At 39.7% G+C, this 24914-nt stretch overlaps 2 protein-coding genes across 4 annotated transcripts in view; both read left to right on the top strand.

Moving 5' to 3' along the window:
• The window catches only part of abca12 (ATP binding cassette subfamily A member 12), a 113886-nt gene extending 91910 nt beyond the window's left edge, over positions 1-21976 (top strand). For all 3 annotated transcript variants that reach the window (XM_087804388.1, XM_087804390.1, XM_087804389.1), the window contains 14 exons: positions 397-451; positions 4012-4189; positions 4260-4375; positions 7740-7902; positions 8933-9186; positions 9533-9743; positions 12661-12770; positions 14494-14644; positions 17253-17387; positions 18260-18363; positions 19724-19816; positions 19893-19998; positions 21308-21445; positions 21735-21976. In XM_087804388.1, coding sequence (XP_087660514.1) covers positions 397-451; positions 4012-4189; positions 4260-4375; positions 7740-7902; positions 8933-9186; positions 9533-9743; positions 12661-12770; positions 14494-14644; positions 17253-17387; positions 18260-18363; positions 19724-19816; positions 19893-19998; positions 21308-21445; positions 21735-21815 — 1895 coding nt within the window. In that variant the 3' untranslated portion in view covers positions 21816-21976. The remainder of the gene's footprint in view (positions 1-396; positions 452-4011; positions 4190-4259; positions 4376-7739; positions 7903-8932; positions 9187-9532; positions 9744-12660; positions 12771-14493; positions 14645-17252; positions 17388-18259; positions 18364-19723; positions 19817-19892; positions 19999-21307; positions 21446-21734) is intronic.
• A 562-nt stretch (positions 21977-22538) lies between these two features.
• bard1 (BRCA1 associated RING domain 1) overlaps positions 22539-24914 on the top strand; it is a 32331-nt gene continuing 29955 nt past the window's right edge. The window contains exon 1 of the mRNA XM_087804391.1: positions 22539-22646. Coding sequence (XP_087660517.1) covers positions 22558-22646 — 89 coding nt within the window. The 5' untranslated portion in view covers positions 22539-22557. The remainder of the gene's footprint in view (positions 22647-24914) is intronic.

The following is a 24914-nucleotide window of genomic DNA, read 5'->3' as shown; positions in this document are numbered from 1 at the left end:
AATCGTGGCGGAGATGATCACAGATTAGGCCTGGATTAGTCGGGCGAGCCGGAGAAATTACGGCGCAGATAAAGCACTTTGCAGCAGAAGCCATTTATTCCACGAGATCCAGGAGCTGCAGCTTTGCTTGATTTCATTCCCTCCTATCTTTGGACATGTGAGCAGAAACACGGAGTCGTAAAAAAGACAGCGTATGTCTGCCGACAAATGATAAACCAAATTCAATTTCCTTTTGTGCTCCGGCAAATTAAATCACCCTCCACCATATTTTCAATTGTCTGTCTCCTGGTCCAGGTAAATATCGTAACTCGTTTGTTTCCTCTGCTGAAGAATGTGCTTCAATCTTTCCTGTTCTTCTTCATCTGGTCGCTAACAAACCTGCTCTTCCTTCCACAGCCATCTCCGTGTCCAGTCATCCCTACTTCGGCCGCTCAGACGACGAGGACTCGATGTAACTATTTTCAATGATTCCACTGATGATCACTCATGACTCTGTGAACAAGTGAAGCTTCATCACTTTCTTAGGTCAGAGGATTAGGATTGAGGTGAAGGATAGTCATGTTTGGGTTTAGTGTTAGTATTGAGGTTAGTGTTTAGGTTAGTGTTGGGGTTAGTGTTTGTTTGGGCTATTGTTAGTGTTGAGGTTGATGTTAGGGTTAGTGTTGGGTTAGCAAAGAAACACGCAAACAATTTCCCGAAGGAGACCTCCTGAGGGATCAATAAAGTTTTACCTTACCTTACCTTAGTGTTAGTGTTGGGATTAGTGTTGAGGTTAGTGTTAAGGTTGTTGTTGGTGTTAGTGTTGGGGTTAGTGTTGGGTTAGATTTGGGGTTAGTGTTGAGGCTAGTGTTGAGGTTAGTGTTGGGTTAGTGTTGGGGTTAGTGTTGGGTTAAATTTGGGGTTAGTGTTGAGGTTAGTGTTGGGTTAGTGTTTGGTTAGATTTGGGGTTAGTGTTTGGGTTAGTGTTGGGTTAGTGTTGGGGTTAGTGTTGGGTTAGTGTTGGGTTAGTGTTGAGGTTAGTGTTGGGTTAGTGTTGGGTTAGATTTGGGGTTAGTGTGGGGGTTAGTGTTGAGGTTAGTGTTGGGTTAGTGTTGAGGTTAGTGTTGGGTAAGTGTTGAGGTTAGTGTTGGGTTAGTGTTGAGGTTAGTGTTGGGTTAGTGTTGGGTTAGTGTTGGGTTAGTGTTGGGTTAGTGTTGGGGTAAGTGTTGGGTTAGATTTGGGGTTAGTATTGAGGCTAGTGTTGGGGTTAGTGTTGAGGTTAGTGTTGGGTTAGTGTTGGGTTAGTGTTGGGGTTAGTGTTGGGTTAGATTTGGGGTTAGTGTTGGGTTAGTGTTTGGGCTAGTGTTGGGTTAGTGTTGGGGTTAGTGTTGGGTTAGTGTTGGGGTTAGTGTTTGGTTAGATTTGGGGTTAGTGTGGGGGTTAGTGTTGAGGTTAGTGTTGGGTTAGTGTTGAGGTTAGTGTTGGGTTAGTGTTGAGGTTAGTGTTGGGTTAGTGTTGAGGTTAGTGTTGGGTTAGTGTTGGGGTTAGTGTTGGGTTAGATTTGGGGTTAGTATTGAGGCTAGTGTTGGGGTTAGTGTTGAGGTTAGTGTTGAGGTTAGTGTTGGGTAGGTGTTGGGTTAGTGTTGGGGTTAGTGTTGGGTTAGATTTGGGGTTAGTGTTGAGGCTAGTGTTGAGGTTAGTGTTGGGTTAGTGTTGGGGTTAGTGTTGGGTTAAATGTGGGGTTAGTGTTGAGTTTAGTGTTGGGTTAGTGTTGGGGTTAGTGTTGGGTTAGATTTGGGGTTAGTGTTGAGGTTAGTGTTGGGTTAGTGTTTGGTTAGATTTGGGGTTAGTGTGGGGGTTAGTGTTGGGTTAGTGTTAAAGTTGTTGTTGGTGTTTGGGTAAGTTTTAGTGTTGGGGTTAGTGCTGGGGTTAGCGTTGGGGCTAGTGTTTGTTTGGGTTAGTGTTGAGGTTAATGTTGGGGTTAGTGTTGGGTTAGTGTTGGGTAAGTGTTGGTTTTAGTGGTCCAATGAGTACAATAGAGTCCAACATCACTTGAAGACACACGCAAATACACACTTTAATTGAACTTAAATACATTTAAACACAGTTTTATCTAAAATTCAGAATTCCATGAATCATAAATTATGCAGAGCTTCTGCAGCGTATCAATAATAACTGACTCACAGACCGTCAGTGTCTTCATGAACCACACACACAAACACACACACACACACACACACCTACACACTCTAACACACACATCTCTCTGTGATATTGCCGTGTCAGCAAAAGTACACACTCCTCCACGTTGGACGTATCGATTCCACCTGAGCCGAAGATTGTTTTTATTGCTTCAAAACTCTCGCGGGTCGACACTCGTGTCTCTGGCCTGATAACGAGCTCCTTCGTTAGCGACTGCCTCGTTAAGCTGTTCGAGGCTAAAAGTTCCCGCCTCGCTCACAGGGCGGCCATTGTTAGTCGCACCAGCTTGTTAGTCACGGTGACTTCTCCAGGTCCATGTGTGTCCGTGACCAGGAAACTCACTACGATTATCATCACAAACACACAACACGTTTACTATGATGACAATGATCTTCAAATGATTGTTAGAATGGTTTGAAATATTTACTCAGACAAACAAGATTTCATCGTCCTCTAATCAGGGGCCAACATTTTAGCCACCGACCGATGTCATATCGTTTATCTTCAAAGTATTCCAGGATGAATCCACTGTACGTCTGTGAAGGTCACCTGAGTCAGAGTCTCTCACCATCGTCTTGAACTCAACGTGACCTTCATGAACTTCTGTGTCTCGACTCAAATGATGTTTATTTCTTTTTGGTCTCATTCGTCTGCAAAGGCCAAATAGGCTAAAAAAAAAGTATAGTGCTGTGTCTGAAACTTCTCTAAGTGCACTGCTTTACAGTACACTTTAAGTCAGTACTTACCATAGCACTACATTTTAGCACACTGCTGAGTGTGAACGCACTTGTGTACTAAATATAAAGTGCAGAAGTGTGCAATTTGGAACTCAACGTTGTGTAACTAATCCTTCATTTTTATTGGTAAAATAGTGAAAAGGCTATTTTTGTGTAGCTCAAATATGAATTTTTACTGTTACATGTTTCAACACATAGTGAGTCTTGAACTAGATTGTGACTTTTTGTTTGACCCTTACTCTTATAATTTCCCTTACCCTGACCCTTACTCTTACCCTAACCCTAACCATTACCCCGACCCTTACTCTTACCCTAACCCTAACGCCATTAACCAACCCCCTAATCCTAACTACTTAATTCTACAATCTAAAATACCTAAAATACCCTAATCCTTACCCAAACATTAACCCCCTAAACCTACCACCCTAACCCCTCAACTCTAACCCCTTAACCATAAAACCAATCCTATTATCCTACCCCTTAACCCTAAACCTCTGACCCCAACCTTTACCTTAATCTTGACCTAAACCCTAACCCTTAACCCACAACCCTTATCCTAATCCTGGTCCTGATCCTTACCCTAACCTTAACCCTCTCACCTGACCCCCATGACCCTAATCCTAGCCAATGAATGTTAAGGAAGACGATCACATGACAACATAGTGATCAACATCGACGTATCGTTTCTCCACGTGTATGTTTTTCTGAAACACTAGAATTGTTATTTTGTTCTCGGCTCAGAGTCTCGCAACAAAGTTCTCCGGTAGAAAAGAAATGGATTATTTTCTTTATGGCCGACACTTAGGTTGTTTTAATGAGTCCAATCTCAGCAGACGACTCGATTGTTGCTGGACTTGAGAGTCTGAGAGCGTTTGAAGAAACGAGTGGCTCGAGGCGGCCTCGCTCACCGTGGCTCAGGGCTCGAGCGCATCGATTGTTTTTCAGACCTCACATCTAAATCCGTAGCCCAGTGCGCGGCGGACATACAGAAGCAGCCGGTCAGGGACCAGGACGGTTCTCTGTGGGGTCCAGATGAATCGCCACGGCGACAACAAGTACCGCTGTGGTTGAGTCCATCTTCTCTCCGTCCCAGCATCCAGGGGATGTTGCAGTTCCTGATCGTGATGTGCGTGTTGACGGGATACTCGCTCACCACCGCCGGCTTCGCCATCTACGAGGTCAACGAGCATCACAACGGAGCCAAGAGGCTGCAGCACATCGCCGGCGTCAGCGAGCCGTTCTACTGGGCCGTCAACTTCCTCTACGACATGGTACTTTTGAGAACTTCACGGGTCGTTTTTTTTTCCTGCGAGGATTTAAGCGACCGATCCGTCGTTCCAGATGTTGTACATGATTCCTGTCACCGTCACCGTCGCCGTGTTCGCCGCCTTCCAGCTGCCGGCGTTTACGGATCGTCAGAATCTGGCGGCCATCACTCTGCTGCTGATCCTGTTCGGGTGAGTCATGTGACCTCAGACACGCCCCTTTCGGACAAAAGAAACTCGCTCACTCACATCACTGGTATGACTTTCTTTTTCAAGAATGTCCTGTTACTATATCCAGGTACGAAAGAGAAATTAAATCATCAACTTGTTTGAGAACTTTCGTAATTTGAGACTTTGGGTCTTTCTGATGTGACTTCACTTAAAGAAACAGTGTCTTTGATCCAAATAACGTAGACTCGGGTTTTAAGGCCATCATTTTAATGATAAAATGGATCAAAATAAAGATTAAAAAGGGTTTAGTTTACATGCACAGTAACAATGTATTATGTTATGAACAACACTGGTGACAGTTTTCTAAAATGACCTTAATATATAAATATGTTTTTTCAATAAATACACATATAGTTATTAAATACCTTTTAAGATTTTAAGTATATCTAGTAGACGGTGTGTGTGTATATATGTGAGTTTGTTTGTCTGTATGTGTGTGTGAATAAATGCCTAGCCTTAATGTCTTAGAGACTTTGAACAAAATGTCTTGATAATGATCAAGAAGAAGGGGAAAAAGGAAGGGGCAGAAGGAAGGGGCAGTAGAAGGGGCAGAAGAAGGGGCAGTAGAAGGGGCAGTAGAAGGGGCAGTAGAAGGGGCAGAAGAAGGGGCAAAAGAAGGGGCAGTAGAAGGGGCAGAAGAAGGGGCAAAAGAAGGGGCAGTAGAAGGGGCAGTAGAAGGGGCAGAAGAAGGGGCAGTAGAAGGGGCAGTAGAAGGGGCAGTAGAAGGGGCAGAAGAAGGGGCAGTATAAGGGGCAGTAGAGGGGGCAGAAGAAGGGGCAGAAGAAGGGGCAGTAGAAGGGGCAGAAAGAAGGGGCAGTAGAAGGGGCAGTAGAAGGGGCAAAAGAAGGGGCAGAAGAAGGGGCAGTAGAAGGGGCAAAAGAAGGGGCAGAAGAAGGGGCAGTAGAAGGGGCAGAACAAGGGGCAGAAGAAGGGGAAAAAGAAAGGGCAGTAGAAGGGGCAAAAGAAGGGGCAGAAGAGGGGGCAGAAGAAGGGGCAGAAGAGGGGGCAGAAGAAGGGGCAGTAGAAGTGGCAGAAGAAGGGGCAGTAGAAGGGGCAGAAGAAGGGGCAGTAGAAGGGGCAGAAAAAGGGGCAGAAGAAGGGGCAGTAGAAGGGGCAGAAGAGGGGGCAGAAGAAGGGGCAGAAGAAGTGGCAGTAGAAGGGGCAGTAGAAGGGGCAGAAGAAGGGGCAGAATTCCAATTCCTCCAATAGTCTTTAAAAAGATCTTGTAGACTCTCATTGAAGGGAAACTGGATCTGATCAAGAAAGAAGGGGGCACCAGGGGGGGCAGAAGAACTCCGTTCAAATCTAAATCATACTTTTAAAGATAGTTACCAGACGTTCTGAGTATAATTCCAGCTCCGTCTGTCAATTGTAAGACTCGTTATCCACCGAATGTTACTCTCTCCTCTCTTCATTGTTTATTTATTGTTATTTGATTTTTAAGTTTCTTTTCATCGCCTCTCGACGTCCTCCATCGAGCGTCTCCAGCACCTTTAAAACAAGGAGCGAACTCATATCAGGAACTATCACTCGTTTGTGCGGCAAACAAGTGATAATCGTCGAGACTGTGATTAAGATGAAAGCGATTAAGTTAACGAGTGAAAAAAAAACAAACATCAATCACGCGAGCGTGGACCGACATCTGGAGCTCCGTCATTATTTACATCACCGTCCTAAACATGGAGGCGTCTGTGTTTTTCCTCACATCTTCGTGAGGCCAAGTCAGCACTCTGTTCCTCGTTTATCAGGCAGATGTCTGCCTCCCTCGCAGTGAATAATCTCAGCCCTCCATCTGTCGGCGCCACCACCTGGTCCGCAGCCTCCCGTCTTCTGCTGCCTGTCACGGCTTGGCACTGCCAGCCTGACGCTTTCTGGGTTTTTTTTTCCTCCTGGACGTGGCACACAGATGCTTCTTCTCTGCCACTGTTCCTCGCCACGTTCACGTCCTCGGTGATGCTGACCCGCACAACACGATGCACGAGATTATGTTACCAGAGGAGACACTCCTGAGCCAGGAGAGAGGAGGAGGAAGTGATTCCTTCTTTCTATGGAAGTATATCAGGGTTAGGAGATGATTTTAGGACTGAATTTAACATTTGAAATCTTTGAATTATTATTATTTTTGTTTAAGAATTTATTTTAGAAATATCAAATATTATCATAGTTTTTTTTATTCTTCACAGATAAAGTATCATCTTCAAAAATAAATGTTTTGTTATCGAAATCTTGATGATCCTTTGATTACCATCTGGATCCAGTGCATCTTTTGTAGGATGTATTTGGAGCTGCAGTATATATGGAAGTAAATCAGTGCCGTCATAATATACATTAGAATTAAGATGTAATTTAGATTTTTATTATTTTACATTTTAATTCAATAATTTGTATATTAAAAGTAAATTATTATTAAATCTTTTTTTTTTTTAATTGAATTCAATAATTTGCATATTAAAGATATTTTTTTATTAAATTATTAATATATATTTTTACAATTTAATTCAATCATTTCTATATTAAAAGTAAATTATTATTAAATTATTTATTTAACTCTTTTTTTTTACAATTTAATTCCACAATTTGTATATAAAAAGGAAATTATTATTAAATTATTAATTAATATGTTTTAGAATTGGATTCAATCATTTGTATATTAAAAGGTTGAGTATGTTTTAACAATTTCATTTAAAAATAAAAATCTTTAGACATAAAGTTTTCTATTCAATGTCCGATAATACAAGAAGACATTTTCTGAATTCAATTTTTTTCAAATAAGTAGTCTTTTCAATTCTGTATAACAATTGCTTATAGTATTGAGCTTCTTGATTGGCTACAACTTTATCGACACTTCACTCTCACACAAAATCATTTTGTGAAGGTGATTGGAGCAACAAGTTGAAGAATCAACCAATGGGACGCTTTCTTTGTCCTGAGCTCCGCCCATTGAGTCAGAGCACCGAAATATTTTGAAAGATGATTAAAGTCGTGAACGTTATGAAATGATGTTGTGAATTGAAAGTCGATAAACATCTGCATTTTGTATATTCACCGGACAACTTTACTTTTATCACTCATTTCCCGCCTGGACCATCATTTTAGCGGCACCAGCTCCGAGGTAAAAAGTGTCCGGATCTCTTTGAATAGTATCTTTTCTAGAAGATCTAAACGCTATCTTTAAATGGAGAACCTAAACTTTGTGTTGTCATGAACTTTATTTCGGCCAAAGGTTTAAACTCAACATCTCAGTCGCTTGTTCGTGTCATTTAATGGTTTGTTATCATCATCGAATTCATCATCTCTATTAACGTTTTATTGTCCATGTCTTCAGTTTCGCCACCTTCCCCTGGATGTACCTGGTGTCTGGTCTGTTCAAAGGATCTGAGATGGCCTTCATCACCTACGTCTCCATCAACCTCTTCATCACAGTCAACACTGTCCTGACGACCACCAGTGTTTACCTGATGGGACTGATCGCGAAGAAGAACCAGGAGGTAACATAGTGTGGTAACAAGTATATATGTGTAGTATTGTCCAGTACTTGACTCTGGTGTTGTGATAGTGTAGTAACAAGTATATATGTGTAGTATTGTCCAGTACTTGACTCTGGTGTTGTGATAGTGTAGTAACAAGTATATATATGTGTAGTATATTCCAGTACTTGACCCTGGTGTTGTGATAATGTAGTAACAAGTATATATGTGTAGTATTGTCCAGTACTTGACTCTGGTGTTGTGATAGTGTAGTAACAAGTATATATGTGTAGTATTGTGCAGTACTTGACTCTGGTGTTGTGATAGTGTAGTAACAAGTATATATGTGTAGTATTGTCCAGTACTTGACTCTGGTGTTGTGATAGTGTAGTAACAAGTATATATATGTGTAGTATATTCCAGTACTTGACCCTGGTGTTGTGATAATGTAGTAACAAGTATATATGTGTAGTATTGTCCAGTACTTGACTCTGGTGTTGTGATAGTCTAGTAACAAGTATATATGTGTAGTATTGTGGAGTACTTGACTCTGGTGTTGTGATAGTGTAGTAACACGTATATATATGTGTAGTATTGTCCAGTACTTGACTCTGGTGTTGTGATAGTGTAGTAACAAGTATATATGTGTAGTATTGTCCAGTACTTGACTCTGGTGTTGTGATAGTGTAGTAACAAGTATATATGTGTAGTATTGTCCAGTACTTGACTCTGGTGTTGTGATAGTGTAGTAACAAGTATATATGTGTAGTATTGTCCAGTACTTGACTCTGGTGTTGTAGTATTTACAGACCACATGACTCTTGACGAAGTCGTAACTGCTTTCATTTGTTTTCAAACCAAAATATGTCCAAACATCAGCTTTAAAAGCTACTGGACTCACTGTATCCTCTCGTCCTCAGTCATCGCCTCATTCTTTCTTTAGCTGCGTAGATGGAGGAAGTAACGACTGCTGCCATCTAGAGAACGGGAATTGAATTGTAACTAGAGAATTAACAAACGCTATTTCTTACACACCTACTGCCCCCTACAGGACATCATGGGTATCTTCAACAGGCTGTCCCAAGGATTCCTGGTCTTCCCTCAGTTCAGCTTCGGTAACGGCCTGATCCACCTGGCGAGGATGGACATGCAGGTGCAGCTGCTCAGTGGATACGGCATCGACGCCTACAGGAGTCCGTTCTCTAGCAGCACCTTCCGCTGGATGTTCGTGTCCTTGTTCGTCCAGGGCTTGGTTTTCTTCTCGCTCAGACTCCTGCTCAACAGGACCGTGATCCGCAGAGTCAGGTGAGAGTCTGACAGTGACTCACTCGTTCATCGTCTGCTGTGACTCACTCGTTCATCGTCTGTTGTGACTCACTCGTTCATCGTCTGCTGTGACTCACTTGTTCATTGTACACTATGACTCACTCGTTCATCGTACACTGTGACTCACTCGTTCATCGTCTGTTGTGACTCACTCGTTCATCGTCTGCTGTGACTCACTCGTTCATCGTCAGTTGTGACTCACTCGTTCATCGTCTGCTGTGACTCACTCGTTCATCGTACACTATGACTCACTCGTTCATTGTACACTATAATTCACTCGATCATCGTACACTATGACTCACTCATTCATCTTTATTTATGGTAGAAATCTTGTGAGGTGCAAGAAGAAGCTCGTGGTGAACTTGACTGACGCTGAGGAGGACGAGGACGTGGCGGCCGAGCGCGAGCGAGTGACCAGTGGAGCTGCAGACTCTGACGTGCTGCAGGTCAACCTTCTATCTAAAGTCTACCAGAGCTTCAACAACAGGAAGGTTCACGCCGTCAAAGGGATCTCAGTCGGGATTCCTGCAGGAGAGGTGAGACGTTCACCACTTCACTCTGGTGGAGGATTGACAAATAATGTTACTATGATGGAAACACTTGACTCGTGATTAGTAATGAAAATACTTAATTATATTGATCTATTTATATTAACATGTTTTTAATATGTTTCTATTTACTCAACGTGAACTATTTGAATGAACTTGAAAAACACATTCATAGGTTGTTGGAGGATAAATGAAAAAACTTCAATTTCAATTGTACACTTAGACTCACCCTTTCATCACCTACTATGACTCACCCTTTCATCGCCTACTATGACTCACCCTTCCATCGCCTACTATGACTCACCCTTCCATCGCCTACTATGACTGACCCTTCCATCGCCTACTATGACTCACCCTTCATCGCCTACTACGACTCACCCTTCCATCGCCTACTATGAGTCACCGTTACATCGCCTACTATGACTCACCCTTCCCTCGCCTACTATGACTCACCCTTCATCGCCTACTACGACTCACCCTTCCATCGCCTACTATGAGTCACCGTAACATCGCCTACTATGACTCACCCTTCCATCGCCTACTATGACTCACCCTTCATCGCCTACTACGACTCACCCTTCCATCGCCTACTATGAGTCACACTTCCATCGCCTACTATGAGTCACCCTTCCATCGCCTACGATGACTCACCCTTTCATTGCCTACGATGACTCACCCTTCCATCGCCTACTATGAGTCACCCTTCCATCGCCTACTATGAGTCACCCTTCCATCGCCTACAATGACTCACCCTCTCATTGCCTACGATGACTCACCCTTTCATCGCCTACTGTGACTCACCCTTTCATCGCCTACTATGACTCACCCTTCCATCGCCTACTATGAGTCACCCTTTCATCGCCTACTATGACTCACCCTTCCATCGCCTACTATGACTCACCCTTCATCGCCTACTACGACTCACCCTTCCATCGCCTACTATGAGTCACCCTTTCATCGCCTACGATGACTCACCCTTCCATCGCCTACTATGACTGACCCTTCCATCGCCTACTATGACTCACCCTTCATCGCCTACTACGACTCACCCTTCCATCGCCTACTATGACTCACCCTTCCATCGCCTACTATGACTCACCCTTCCATCGCCTACTACGACTCACCCTTCCATCGCCTACTATGAGTCACCCTTCCATCGCCTACTATGACTCACCCTTCATCGCCTACTACGACTCACCCTTCCATCGCCTACTACGACTCACCCTTCCATCGCCTACTATGACTCACCCTTCCATCGCCTACTATGACTCACCCTTTCATCACCTACTATGACTCACCCTTCATCGCCTACTACGACTCACCCTTCCATCGCCTACTATGACTGACCCTTCCATCGCCTACTATGACTCACCCTTCATCGCCTACTATGACTGACCCTTCTATCGCCTACTATGAGTCACCCTTTCATCGCCTACTATGACTCACCCTTCCATCGCCTACTATGACTCACCCTTCATCGCCTACTACGACTCACCCTTCCATCGCCTACTATGAGTCACCCTTTCATCGCCTACGATGACTCACCCTTCCATTGCCTACTATGACTGACCCTTCCATCGCCTACTATGACTCACCCTTCATCGCCTACTACGACTCACCCTTCATCGCCTACTATGACTGACCCTTCCATCGCCTACTATGACTCACCCTTCATCGCCTACTATGACTGACCCTTCCATCGCCTACTATGACTCACCCTTCATCGCCTACTACGACTCACCCTTCCATCGCCTACTATGACTCACCCTTCCATCGCCTACTATGACTCACCCTTCCATCGCCTACTATGACTGACCCTTCCATCGCCTACTATGACTCACCCTTCATCGCCTACTATGACTGACCCTTCCATCGCCTACTATGACTCACCCTTCCATCGCCTACTATGACTGACCCTTCCATCGCCTACTATGACTCACCCTTCATCGCCTACTACGACTCACCCTTCCATCGCCTACTATGAGTCACCGTTACATCGCCTACTATGACTCACCCTTCCATCGTCTACTATGACTCACCCTTCCATCGCCTACTATGAGTCACCGTTACATCGCCTACTATGATTCACCCTTCATCGCCTACTACGACTCACCCTTCCATCGCCTACTATGAGTCACCGTTACATCGCCTACTATGACTCACCCTTCCATCGCCTACTATGACTCACCCTTCATCGCCTACTACGACTCACCCTTCCATCGCCTACTATGAGTCACCCTTCCATCGCCTACTATGAGTCACCCTTCCATCGCCTACTATGAGTCACCCTTTCATCGCCTACTATGAGTCACCCTTTCATCGCCTACTATGACTCACCCTTCCATCGCCTACTATGACTCACCCTTCCATCGCCTACAAAGGCCCCCCCCCTCCATCGCCTACTATGACTCACCCTTCCATCACCGACTCGAGTGTTGACGTGTGTTGAGTCACAGACTAATGTCTCGACAGAGAAAAACCTTCTCGACTCAAACACTAAAACACAGACAGTGATACTGAATGAAAGACAGTTGAAGAGACGAGAGGAAAGAAATGTAAAATCACGAGTCGATGATTCACAGAAAACTTTTTTTTTAAACGTCCTCACTTAGTGAAGCGAGAAACTTTAATCATCTTTGTTGAATACGTCCAAGTCCTGCTGACCCCGGTGACGCAGGACTGGAGGACTGCAGGGCTGGAGGACTGGAGGGCGGCCAGAGGACCTTTGAGGGAGGAAATCAGAGCTGACACATAATGACCTGTTGGGGAGGAGGAGGGAGGAAATATTACAGTGGTTTATTTGTATTAGTGTTTTTAAGATGCTGCAGGAAAGAAGAAGAAGCTTGTGTTAGAATCTGGTGAACGATAACGATGATGAACCGATGAAACTGGTTCTGGTCTGCAGTGCTTCGGGCTCCTGGGAGAGAACGGAGCAGGAAAGACCACGACCTTCAAGATGTTGACGGGAGACGTGAGTCCCAGCCATGGAACAGCTCAGGTCAAGGACCAGGACGGGTGAGCGACAAACTCAACCTTCTTCTTCGCCCGCTGACGTGACGTTCATCGTAGCAACGAATGAGCTTTTTTTTAATGTTCTTCACATCCTTCTCCTCCTTCTCTCGCTCCATCTTTTCCTCCCGGACAATTAACGACAATTAACCGTAGATCCCGACGTTCCCGTCTCATGATCGTCGACACATTAGTTCGACTGTGTCGTCGAAGTCGCCTCGACTCCAGTGAAAAATCAAGTCTATCAAGCGTTTAAAGATTTTTAAAATTCTGCACTAATATAAAGACAAAACACACAGAGAACGATCACGTGTTAGTGGTGATGTTGTCTGTCTCTGACCCTGTGTAGCTGGGACAGGAGTCTATGGAATGCTAATTATCACCTACTTATATAAGTAGGTGATTGAAAAAGTGTTTGGTAATTTAATTTAAAAGTAAATCAGTATCAGAAGAATATTGAATTGATTTAAAATTCCTATAGTTTTTTTGGAATAATTGAATTATTTTTATTATAATTGAATAACAATATTGACGTTGAGTTTGATTAGTTATAAATCCAATAACTAGATTTTTCTTTCTTAATTAAATAAATTATTTTCAATTAAAAAAAAAAAAGATATATATATATATATATATATATATATATATATATATATAATATGTATATATATATATATAATATGTATATATGTACATAAGTCATAATTATTTCAGAAAATAGTTAGAAATGGAGATGTAGACGTGGAAAAATTAAAAAATATTTACAGTACGTTTAAATAAAAATAATTACTTTCATGTATAACACTAGGAGGAAACACAAGGACACAGAAATGTGTGTATTAATTCAGGAAATATGAGAATAGTTATAAATACACTCATTGAATGGCTGAGGGGAAAATATACACATACATATATATATATATATGTCAGAGTACAGATTGGAATCCAGTAGGATCTGTAATCCTACTAGTACAGATTGGAATTCCAACCTGTACTAGTATAGATTCCACTTGTAAATATACTAAATAAAGATAAAAAGAAACAATAAAATAATAATGATCAAATAAGATAAATAATAAGGTAAGGTAAGGTAAAACTTTATTGATCCCTCAGGATCAATATAATAAGAAATAAGATAAATAATGAATAAAACATTATAGTTATTTGAACTTTATTAAGATTTTTAATTGGATAATAACTACTAGTACTAGATTATTATAATGTTTTAAATGCAAACCCTACGTGAGATCAGAATAGAGGAGAATGTAACTTATTTAAAACATTTTTCTTTATTAAACAATGTGTCAGTTCTTCCATTGGTTTAAAACGAAATGACCGCAAGGAACAGGTTCAACATCCAGATGTTAGTTTGTTCATGACAGGAAGTGAAAAAGAAGTAGGTCGTCTATGAGGGAAATACATACAAGTATTTGACAATAAGATTTTGTTTGGAAAATGGGTGAATTTAATTATTTTACTTTTTTATCTACACATTTATTTTCCCTTTAACATATAAATAATTGATTAATTGACATGTATTTCTGTATTCCTCTCTTTACCAATCGTTTTGACCTAATGATGTCCCTCCTGGTGTTCCATAGACTCTCACTTAGAGAAGTATCTTTTAGAAGAAGCTTCAACATCTTCTCTGAGAAGTTCCTCAGTTTCATACGATCACGTAGAGAAGAACGAAACATCAACTCCTTCCTCCTCCTGCTTGTGTCTCCAGGACGCTGGTGGACATCATGGCGTGCAGAGACATGGGCGTCAACATCGGCTACTGTCCTCAGGTGGACGCGCTGGACGCTCTGCTGACGGGAGAAGAACATTTGTACTTCTACGCTCGCATCCGAGGGATCTCCAAGAACCACATCGACGGGGTGAGGACCTCACGCGACACTCCAGATCATAGAAACATGTTTGTGAATCAAAGAGTCATTGATTGACACATTGAGAATTAAATACAAAATTCGTATGAAAATGAATGCAAAAAAACAATAATATTAACAAAACAATATACTGTAAACAAAACAATATCAATTTAAATGTAACATTAAAAATGATAACACTACTATTATATAAAAAGAAAATATATTAAAAAATATATAAGTCGTATGAATATAAATGCGAAAAAACAGTAATAATAATTAAACAATATACTGTAAAAAATAAATAGTATCTGTGACTTTTGGCATCTGTCAATGTAAATTACTATTACTATGATATAAAAAGAAAATATAATAAAAAAAATATATATATTGTTCTAGGTACCCTGATTTTTGAATAAAAAAACATTAATCTGGTTTAACATATTTGTATACGATAAAAGATAAATCGACTTTTATTTGTTATCATTTTATTTGACTTAAAAAAAAGTATTCGTTAACTAACGACGGGACGTAAAGAAGTGTACGTTCTGTGTTTTCTCTCCTTGTACGAGTAAAATCCTAGAACCGTCTCTGAGATCTCTTGAGTTTCAGCTTTAAGTCTCTAACCTGACGTCTAGAAATAAACAAAATAAAATAAAAACATATATTTTATGCTTTATCTAAAAAAATGTTTTTGTAAAAATATCAAATAAGATACAAGATCAATTTCAATGAAACATTTCTTAACGATAATTGATTTTAATGTTATTACACAAATGGAGATGAAGAACGACTTAATATGTATTTTTATTTAAAATCATGACATTTCATACATAACGCTTCAGGCCGTGGTCGCCATGGTAACAGACAACAATGGTTTTAACGAGCTCAGAATCTTCGTCTCTTCACTGACGACATGTTGAGATGAGATGAGTTTGTCGTCACGTGTCGTTGTTGTCGTCGTGTGTCTATATTACAACCCATGAAATAAATAAATATATCTATAAATATAAACAAATACAAACCAAAAAAAACAAAAAAAAATCTAATCATTCATTCAATTTTAACAAAATATCTTACTTTAGAAACACCCCACAGATAATAATTATTAATAATTAAACATAATTAAAATAAAATGTATTTGTCGTGAGCCTATCTTTCTATAACCTCCTCCCCAAAATGTTAAATTCAGTTAAATTAAATTTCTAAAATAAAAATAACAATAAAAAATAAAAATAACATTAAAATGAACGGAAATAAATTGATATGATCAATATCTATGGATCTACAGGTGGTGAACTATTCTTATTACAACTAACTAATATAACTAACTATTGATCAATATCCATGGATCTACAGGTGGTGAATTATTCTTATTACAACTAACTAATATAACTAACTATTGATCAATATCTATGGATCTACAGGTGGTGAATTATTCTTATTACAACTAACTAATATAACTAACTATTGATCAATATCCATGGATCTACAGGTGGTGAACTATTCTTATTACAACTAACTAATATAACTAACTATTGATCAATATCCATGGATCTACAGGTGGTGAATTATTCTTATTACAACTAACTAATATAACTAACTATTGATCAAGATCTATGGATCTACAGGTGGTGAATTATTCTTATTCAAACTAACTAATATAACTAACTATTGATCAATATCCATGGATCTACAGGTGGTGAATTATTCTTATTACAACTAACTAATATAACTAACTATTGATCAATATCTATGGATCTACAGGTGGTGAACTATTCTTATTCAAACTAACTAATATAATTAACTATTGATTATTGATCTACAGGTGGTGAACTATTCTTATTCAAACTAACTAATATAATTAACTATTGATTATTGATCTACAGGTGGTGAACTATTCTTATTCAAACTAACTAATATAACTAACTATTGATTATTGATCTACAGGTGGTGAACTATTGTTATTCAAACTAACTAATATAACTAACTATTGATTATTGATCTACAGGTGGTGAATTATTGTTATTACAACTAACTAATATAACTAACTATTGATTATTGATCTACAGGTGGTGAATTATTGTTATTCAAACTAACTAATATAACTAACTATTGATTATTGATCTACAGGTGGTGAATTATTGTTATTCAAACTAACTAATATAACTAACTATTGATTATTGATCTACAGGTGGTGAACTATTCTTATTCAAACTAACTAATATAACTAACTATTGATTATTGATCTACAGGTGGTGAACTATTCTTATTCAAACTAACAAATATAACTAACTATTGACTATTGATCTACAGGTGGTGAACTATTCTTATTCAAACTAACTAATATAACTAACTATTGACTATTGATCTACAGGTGGTGAACTATTCTTATTCAAACTAACTAATATAACTTACTATTGATTATTGATCTACAGGGGTGAATTATTCTTATTCAAACTAACTAATATAACTAACTATTGATTATTGATCTACAGGTGGTGAATTATTCTTATTCAAACTAACTAATATAACTAACTATTGATTATTGATCTACAGGTGGTGAATTATTGTTATTACAACTAACTAATATAACTAACTATTGACTATTGATCTACAGGTGGTGAACTACCTGCTGAAGCGCGTCGGCCTGGACCACCATCGTGACATCATCACTGACAGCTACAGCTGTGGAACTCGCAGGAAACTGTCAACAGCCGTCGCTCTGGTGGGACGACCTCAGATCCTGCTGCTGGTGAGGTCACACGCTCGCTGCTGTCTGATTGGCCGACTGACTTACTTCTTCTTGACCTTGTTCTTCGTTTTCTTCTTCTTCATCTTTGTCTTCTTCGTCTTCTTCGTCTTTGTCTTCTTCGTCTTCGTCTTCTTTGTCTTCGTCTTTGTCTTCTTCGTCTTTGTCTTCTTCATCTTCGTCTCTGTCTTCTTCGTCTTTGTCTTTTTCTTCTTATTCTTTGTCTTCTTCTTCTTTGTCTTTGTCTTCTTCATCTTCGTCTTTGTCTTCGTCTTCTTCATCTTCGTCTCTGTCTTCTTCGTCTTTGTCTTCTTCGTCTTCTTCGTCTTCTCCGTCTCTGTTTTCTTCGTCTTTGTCTTTTTCTTCTTCTTCTTTTTCTTTGTCTTCGTCTTCGTCTTCGTCTTCGTCTTCGTCTTCTTCATCTTCGTCTTCGTCTTCGTCTTTGTCTTCTTCTTCTTCTTCGTCTTTGTCTTCGTCTCTGTCTTCTTCGTCTTTGTCTTCTTATTCTTCGTCTTCATCTTCTTCTTTGTCTTCTTCTTCGTCTTCGTCTTTGTCTCCTTCTTTGTCTTCTTCTTTGTCTTTGTGTTTGTCATCTTCGTCTTCGTCGTCTTCGTCTTATCCTTCTTCTTCTCCTCCTCCTTCTCATCCTTCTTCTTCTCCTCCTCCTCCTTCTCCTCCTCCTTCTCATCCTTCTTCTCCTCCTCCTCCTCCTTCTCCTCCTCCTTCTCATCCTTCTCCTCCTCCTTCTCATCCTTCTTCTTCTCCTCCTCCTCCTTCTCCTCCTCCTTCTTCTCCTCCTCCTTCTCATCCTTCTTCTCCTCCTCCTCCTCCTTCTCCTCCTCCTTCTCATCCTTCTTCTTCTCCTCCTCCTCCAGGACGAGCCCAGCTCAGGGATGGATCCTCGGACCAAGCGTCACTTGTGGAAGATCATCTCAGAGGAGGTTCGAGGCAAGAGTGCAGTGGTGCTGACGTCACACAGGTGAGTTTATTCATGTTACAAATTTATATTATCAGCAGAAGAAGAAACGACTCCACTCTTTTCTTTCATAAATCTTTTTTTTTCTGCTTGTTCTGTCTTCACCATCAATCCGTCAGTCCTTACTTTCCCAATGATGTTGCTTTCTTTTTCCTCCCTCTCTTCTCTTCTGTCCCCTCCCTCTGTCCATTCCTGTCATCCTCCTCTATCTCTCCATCTCTTCTCTTCTTCTGTCCTTGTTCTTGCCCTATTTATTTATCTCTCTCCCTCTCTACCATTATCTCTCTTTCTCTTTCAATCTATCAATTTTCCTTTTTTCATCTACCCTTTCCTGCTACCCTCGTCTACTCTCTCTCTCTCTCTCTCTCTCTCTCTCTCTCTCTCTCTGCCTTTCATTGCTTCACTCCCTCAATCCTCTATCCACTTTTTTCTTTTCCAGTTCTCTCAATCTTTTTCTTTTCTTTCTCTATATTTTTTTTCATCCTCAGATCCGTCCTGTCTCTTTCTCTCTCTCTTTATTTCCTTCTCTGACTTTCTGTTTCTCTCCCTCTCTTTCATTTTCTTTCCATTTCTTTTTCCCTTTTTTCTTTCTTTTTCTCTCTATATTTCTTTCTTTCTAACATCCTTTCTTTCTTTTGCTCTCTATATTTCTTTCTTTCTCACATCCTTTCTTTCTTTTTCTCTCTCTCTTTCTTTCTGTTTTCTTCCTTTATATATTTCTTTCTCCCATCCTTTCTTTTTCTCACTCTCTTTTTCTCTCTCTCTCTTTTTTTTTCTCTGTCTTTCTGTTTCTCTACCTCTCTGTCATTCTATCTTATCTTTTCTTTCCATTTCTTTTTCATTATTTTCTCTCTATATTTCTTTCTTTCTCACATCCTTTCTTTCTTTTTCTATCTTTCTTTCTTTCTTTCTTTTTCTCACTCTCTTTCTCTCTCTGTCTCTTTCCTGTGCTAGTCCTTCTCTCTCTTTTCCCCTGAACATCTACTCTCTCCTTCAAGAGACTAGTTTAACTAGTTAAAGTAAGTCAATCAACGATGAATCATTTTCTAACTTTCTTCTGTAAAAACCACTGATCACCAGTAAATTAAAATAATAAATAAAGTTAAGACTATAATTCATCATCTGTGACTAACAAACATGTTTCTAATGGTAGTTCAGGTGTGAAAGTGATGATAATTACATCATAATAAGACTTCAATAAAATAATAATACAATATAATTGGTGGAAAATAAGAGAAAATGTTGATTTTATTGGCCATATTTTAATGACTCTGAGGCGTGTGACTAATTACGTGATCTTAGCGAGTGTCATGTTGACCTTTTTCTCTTGTCGTCTTCTTCTTCTGCCGTCTTTGACTCCCAGCATGGAGGAATGTGAGGCGCTGTGCAGTCGCCTCGCCATCATGGTGAAAGGTCAGTTCCGCTGCCTGGGCTCCCTGCAGCACATCAAGAACAGGTGAGTGACCTCCTCGCCTCCTTCAGACGCTCTCCTTGCCCGGAATCAAAACCCTCGTCTCGCTTTGTTCCTGCAGGTTCGGCAGCGGCTTCACGGTGAAGATGTACTTGTCCGAGGCGAGCGCCGACGTCCAGCCCATCACCGGCTTCATGCAGAGTCGCTTCCCCAGCACTTATCTCAAGGTGAGGCTCGGGAACGTCACGGATGGAACCTGGAGCGACGACGACCTACAGGAGCTCAGCCTTCAGTTAAACATCGGCCTGTTGCTGCCTTCGTGTCGAAACCTCCTCGAATCAGAGAGTTTAGACGACATTTTAAAACAAGGCGACCGTGTCGAGTGTGTTTCTTGTGAAATTAGGTTGAACAGCAGTTCACAGCAAATATGAAACTTACAAGTACAATATATACACACATACAGTACACATATTAAAAAAAATGACTAAAATATAATAAAAAAATAACAATAATAACGAAACAAATACATAAATATATAATAATATTAAAATGTAAAAAATAATAAATAACAAATAATAATAAATGGTAAAAAACATAGCAAATTAATATCTTTCTGTTCATGTGTTTGGAAAATGTGTTTTGTTTCTATGTATTAATTTTTTTTTCTTGAGTTTCATAAAAAAACAACAAAAAAAACACAAAAACTAAAAGACAGTCAGGCCGTTTGTTGAGTACCGTATTTTCCGCACTATTAGGCACACCTTCAATAATAATGACCTATTTTACAATGTTTTAGAATTGTCTGTTTTCATAAATAGTTTGCACCAGATTATAAGACGCATAGGGTTGTGTTATGCATCCACTGGATAAAGCTGTGCTTAAGGGAACGTCAACAAAACAGTCAGATAAAGTCAAACTTTATTAAGCGTTCTGACAACTCCATTCACTCTCATGGTAACGATATTCAGATGATGTTTAAAAGGCTTCAAGCAGCAGCGCTTGAGACTGGTGTTGTGAGCAGACAAATGTTGAGTGAGCAGCAGTGAAGTTGAGCGCGTGTATGACGGCTAGAGCCCACGTATATGACATGTTGAACGCATGTGTATGACATGTTGAGTGCGCAGCAGAGTGATTTTGCTATAAAAAAAATGTTTTGAGTGTACAACAACCAAGACACACTCGCTCAAAACAGTGGCAGTAATCTTACTCTATGGCCGTCCGCCATGATGCGCATCGTTAATCCCACCCCGTGATGACGCAATGACGCAATCCCGCCCATGGCGTGTTGGCGCAGAGTCATGAAAGTGTTTGTAAACAAGTCACCCACCAGGTAACGTTCATATATAAGGCGCTTTGGATTATAAGGCGCACTGTCGTTATTTTAGAAATTTAAAGACTTTCAAGTGCGCCTTATAGTGCGGAAAATACGGTAGATGATGAGAATATGGATCATTCTCTGTGACCATTCCTTGCACATCAAATACATGAATCCCCACCTGAACTGGTGGCACTAAACCCAAACTGTGTCGTGTGCAGGACCAGCACTCGTCCATGCTGGAGTACCACGTTCCGGTGGCGCCAGGAGGCGTGGCCGACATCTTCGACCAGCTGGAGACGAACAAAGGCGCCCTGTGGATCAAACACTTCTCCGTGAGCCAGACCACTCTGGACGAGGTGAGGCGCAGTGACGTGGGCGACCAGCAGAGTGAATGAAAGGGAGGAGGAGGGTAAACGGGGACAGCAGAAGAAGAGCTGAGTGGGAGTGAAAGACGGGAGGCTTGAAAAGAGCGAGAGGAAGCCGGCGGGGTTGAGGCGACGCCTGAGGGAAAATAAAGCGAGCACGAGCTTCACATGAAGCCGGGCGTGATGTTTCTCCTCTGCTGCTCTGGGATGAGACGACAGGAACAAAAAGTCTTCACATCGACTCCAGAACCTGACGCTTCTTGGTTTTTTCCTTCCTCAGGTTTTTATCAACTTCGCCACCGGAAACATCTCCACGACGATGGACGACGAAGACGACTCGCACTTGACCGCCGTAAAATAAATATATTCTTCATGTTGTTCTCTCTGTGGGTTGGGATCGTGTAAAACTCTGTTGATGATGATGCAAAAACATGTACTATTTAAGATCACAACAATATTTCTTACTCTTAGATACTGAATATTTAATGGACTCTCTCTAATAAAACTATTTTTCCAATGCAACTCTCTTTTCTTCATTCTTTTGTTCCTCCCCCTCTTTCTCACAAAAGTTACTTCAGTAAAGTAAAATCATTTCACAGTACGATGATGAATAAGTTACTCTTAATTATTTAACAATTTCAAGAAACATCTTAAGATGTTTTTATTTGTTCAGGCTTTTCCTTGATTTTCTGGAACTCCTGTGTTGTTCTCAGTTTTATCTTGATCTTTAAAGTATATATTTTATTGAGTATTGTTTTGATTGTTTAAGCGCTTTGTGAGCCTGGTCTGGAAAAGCGCTATATAAATACAAATTACTTACTTACTTAATTAAAACCATAAAAAAAAACTATTTGGATCAAAATGTATGTTTCGATATAAATAATATTATTATTTCATATTAAGTTATTAGTAAGTTCAATTAAAATGTTTTTAATTTATACAATAAATAAATAAACAAAAAAAATCGAGAATCACACACTGAGTTCCGCCTCGGCCCTGACGTCACTTCCGCACAAGTTTGGCGGGATGCGTGAACAACCCGGAAGTGAGCGTTTGTTTTGGCGACAGTCAGATGTTTGTTTGCGACTCGCTTTTGCCGAGAAATGGAAGAAAACGACGTGGAAACGAACGACTGGAGACACACGAGGAAGGCGGTGAAGGACTTCCGTCAGTTGTTACTCTGCGCTAAGTGGTGAGTTTGAGGTAATAAAGAAGTGAAATATGTCGTTAACATTATATTGAGATGTCAAGATGGAGGCGAAACTGGTAGTCGGTGTAAACTAGTTTAATCTTATGGACAGTTAAGTTACACAGTTTAGACAATGTTTCAATGGAAAAGTATTTTGAAAACACTTCTGTTTATTCTTGTGTAGTAAATTTAAATTTTACTATAATTTACTCGAGATTTTCACACTGACTTTGACACAAAGACGTTATTTCTCATTGTAAAATAAACTATAACTTATCGAGAGAAACTAGTCTTTGTCATGACATCAGTTCTTAACACCTCAGAGTCTTAAACCGTATGAAAATCATCCAACATTATTTGAAATGACTTGATAAACATTCAGATTCTACACTTCAATATTCAGATCAGATGTTTGATTGACAGAAAAGTGTCTCTAAAGCCTCCAGAATAAAATCGTGTCCCTGGTGAAAAAATGTCTAAAAGCTTCTGTGACAAAAACAGAGCTGGATGTTGACAGATGTTCACAGATGTTCACAGATGTTCACAGATGTTCAATGATGTTCACTGATGTTCACAGATGTTCACAGATGTTCACAGATGTTCACAGATGTTCACTGATGTTCACTGATGTTCACTGATGTTCACAGATGTTCACAGATGTTCACAGATGTTCACAGATGAAAGTGCGTCTGGTCGACGAGGAGGAAAATAGTCTGAGTTCACTTCCTGAGATACTTTCAACTCTTAGAAGGAGAAGAACTGCTGCCGTGAATTTCACTCATGCCAAACTAGTGGTATTTTCTATACGCATTTAAAAAAATGGGATAAATTCATAGTTATAAGAGTATTTTAAAAGTGCTTTTTATTCTGAAAGTAAACAATAGAATCGCATGAAACTTGTCGAGTCTTTTCTTCAGTTAGTCTACTTCAGTCTAGATAAGTTTCACTCATGCCAAACTATGGGTATTTACACAAATTTAAAACAGCATAAATTCATAATACTAAGAGTATTTTAAATTGCTTTTATTCTGAAAGTACGCAATAGAATCTCATTAAACTTGCCGAGTCTATTCTTTAGGTAGTCTACTTCAGTCTAGATGAATTTCAGTCATGCCAAACTAGGGGTGTTTTCTCTACACATATTAAAAAAGGCATACATAATAAGAGTCTTTTTTAAAGTGCTTTTTATTCTGAAAGTAAACAATAGAATCGCATGAAACTTGCGGAGTCTATTCTTCCAGTAGTCTACTTCAGTCTACATAAGTTTCAGTCATGACAAACTAGAGGTATTTTCTATACACACATTTAAGAAAATAATGAATTCATATGAATATGAGTATATTTTAAGGGCCTTTCATTTTGAAAGTACACAGTAGAATTCCATGAAACTGCTTGAGTCTATTCTTCAGGTAGTCTACTGCAGTCTAGATAAATTTCACTCATGCCAAACTAGGGGTGTTTTCTCTACACATTTAAAAACAGCATAAATTCATAGTAATAAGGGTCTTTTTTAAAGTGCTTTTTATTCTGAAAGTAAACAATAGAATCTCATGAAACTTGCAGAGTCTATTCTTCAGGTAGTCTACTTCAGTCTACATACGTTTCAGTCATGCTAAAATAGGGATACTTTCTCAACACATATTTAAGAAAAGAAAGAATTCATATGAATAGGAGTATATTTTAAGGGCCTTTATTTTGAAAGTACACAATAGAATCTCATTAAACTTGCCAAGTCTATTCTTCAGGTATTCTACTTCAGTCTAGATACATTTCACTCATGCCAAACTAGTGTTATTTTATATACACATTTAAAAACAGAATCAAGTCATAGTAATAAGAGTATTTTAAAAGTGCTTTTTATTCTGAAAGTACACAATAGAATCGCATGAAACTTGCAGAGTCGATTCTTCAGTTGGTCTACTTCAGTCTAGATAAATTTCAGCCATGCCAAACTAGGGGTATTTACACACATTTAAAACAGCATAAATTAATAGTAATAAGAGTATTTTAAATTGCTTTTATTCTGAAAGTACACAATAGAATCTCAAGAAACGTACTGAGTCTATTCTTCAGGTAGTCTACTTCAGTCTACATACGTTTCAGTCATGCCAAATTAGGGGTGTTTTCTCTACACATATTAAAAAACGGCATAATGTCATAGTAATAAGAGTATTTTAAAAGTGCTTTATATTCTGAAAGTACACAATAGACTTTTTACAAAGAGCCAAACGTAAAATATGAATTAATAAAACAGTTGTGGAAAAAGAAACT

Source organism: Callionymus lyra, chromosome 12 (genome assembly GCF_982586985.1).
Source record: "Callionymus lyra chromosome 12, fCalLyr1.hap1.1, whole genome shotgun sequence".
Classification (NCBI taxonomy): Eukaryota; Metazoa; Chordata; class Actinopteri; order Syngnathiformes; family Callionymidae; genus Callionymus; species Callionymus lyra.
The sequence above is the reverse complement of the archived record's forward strand: the minus strand, read 5'-3'. Positions and strand labels throughout refer to the sequence as shown.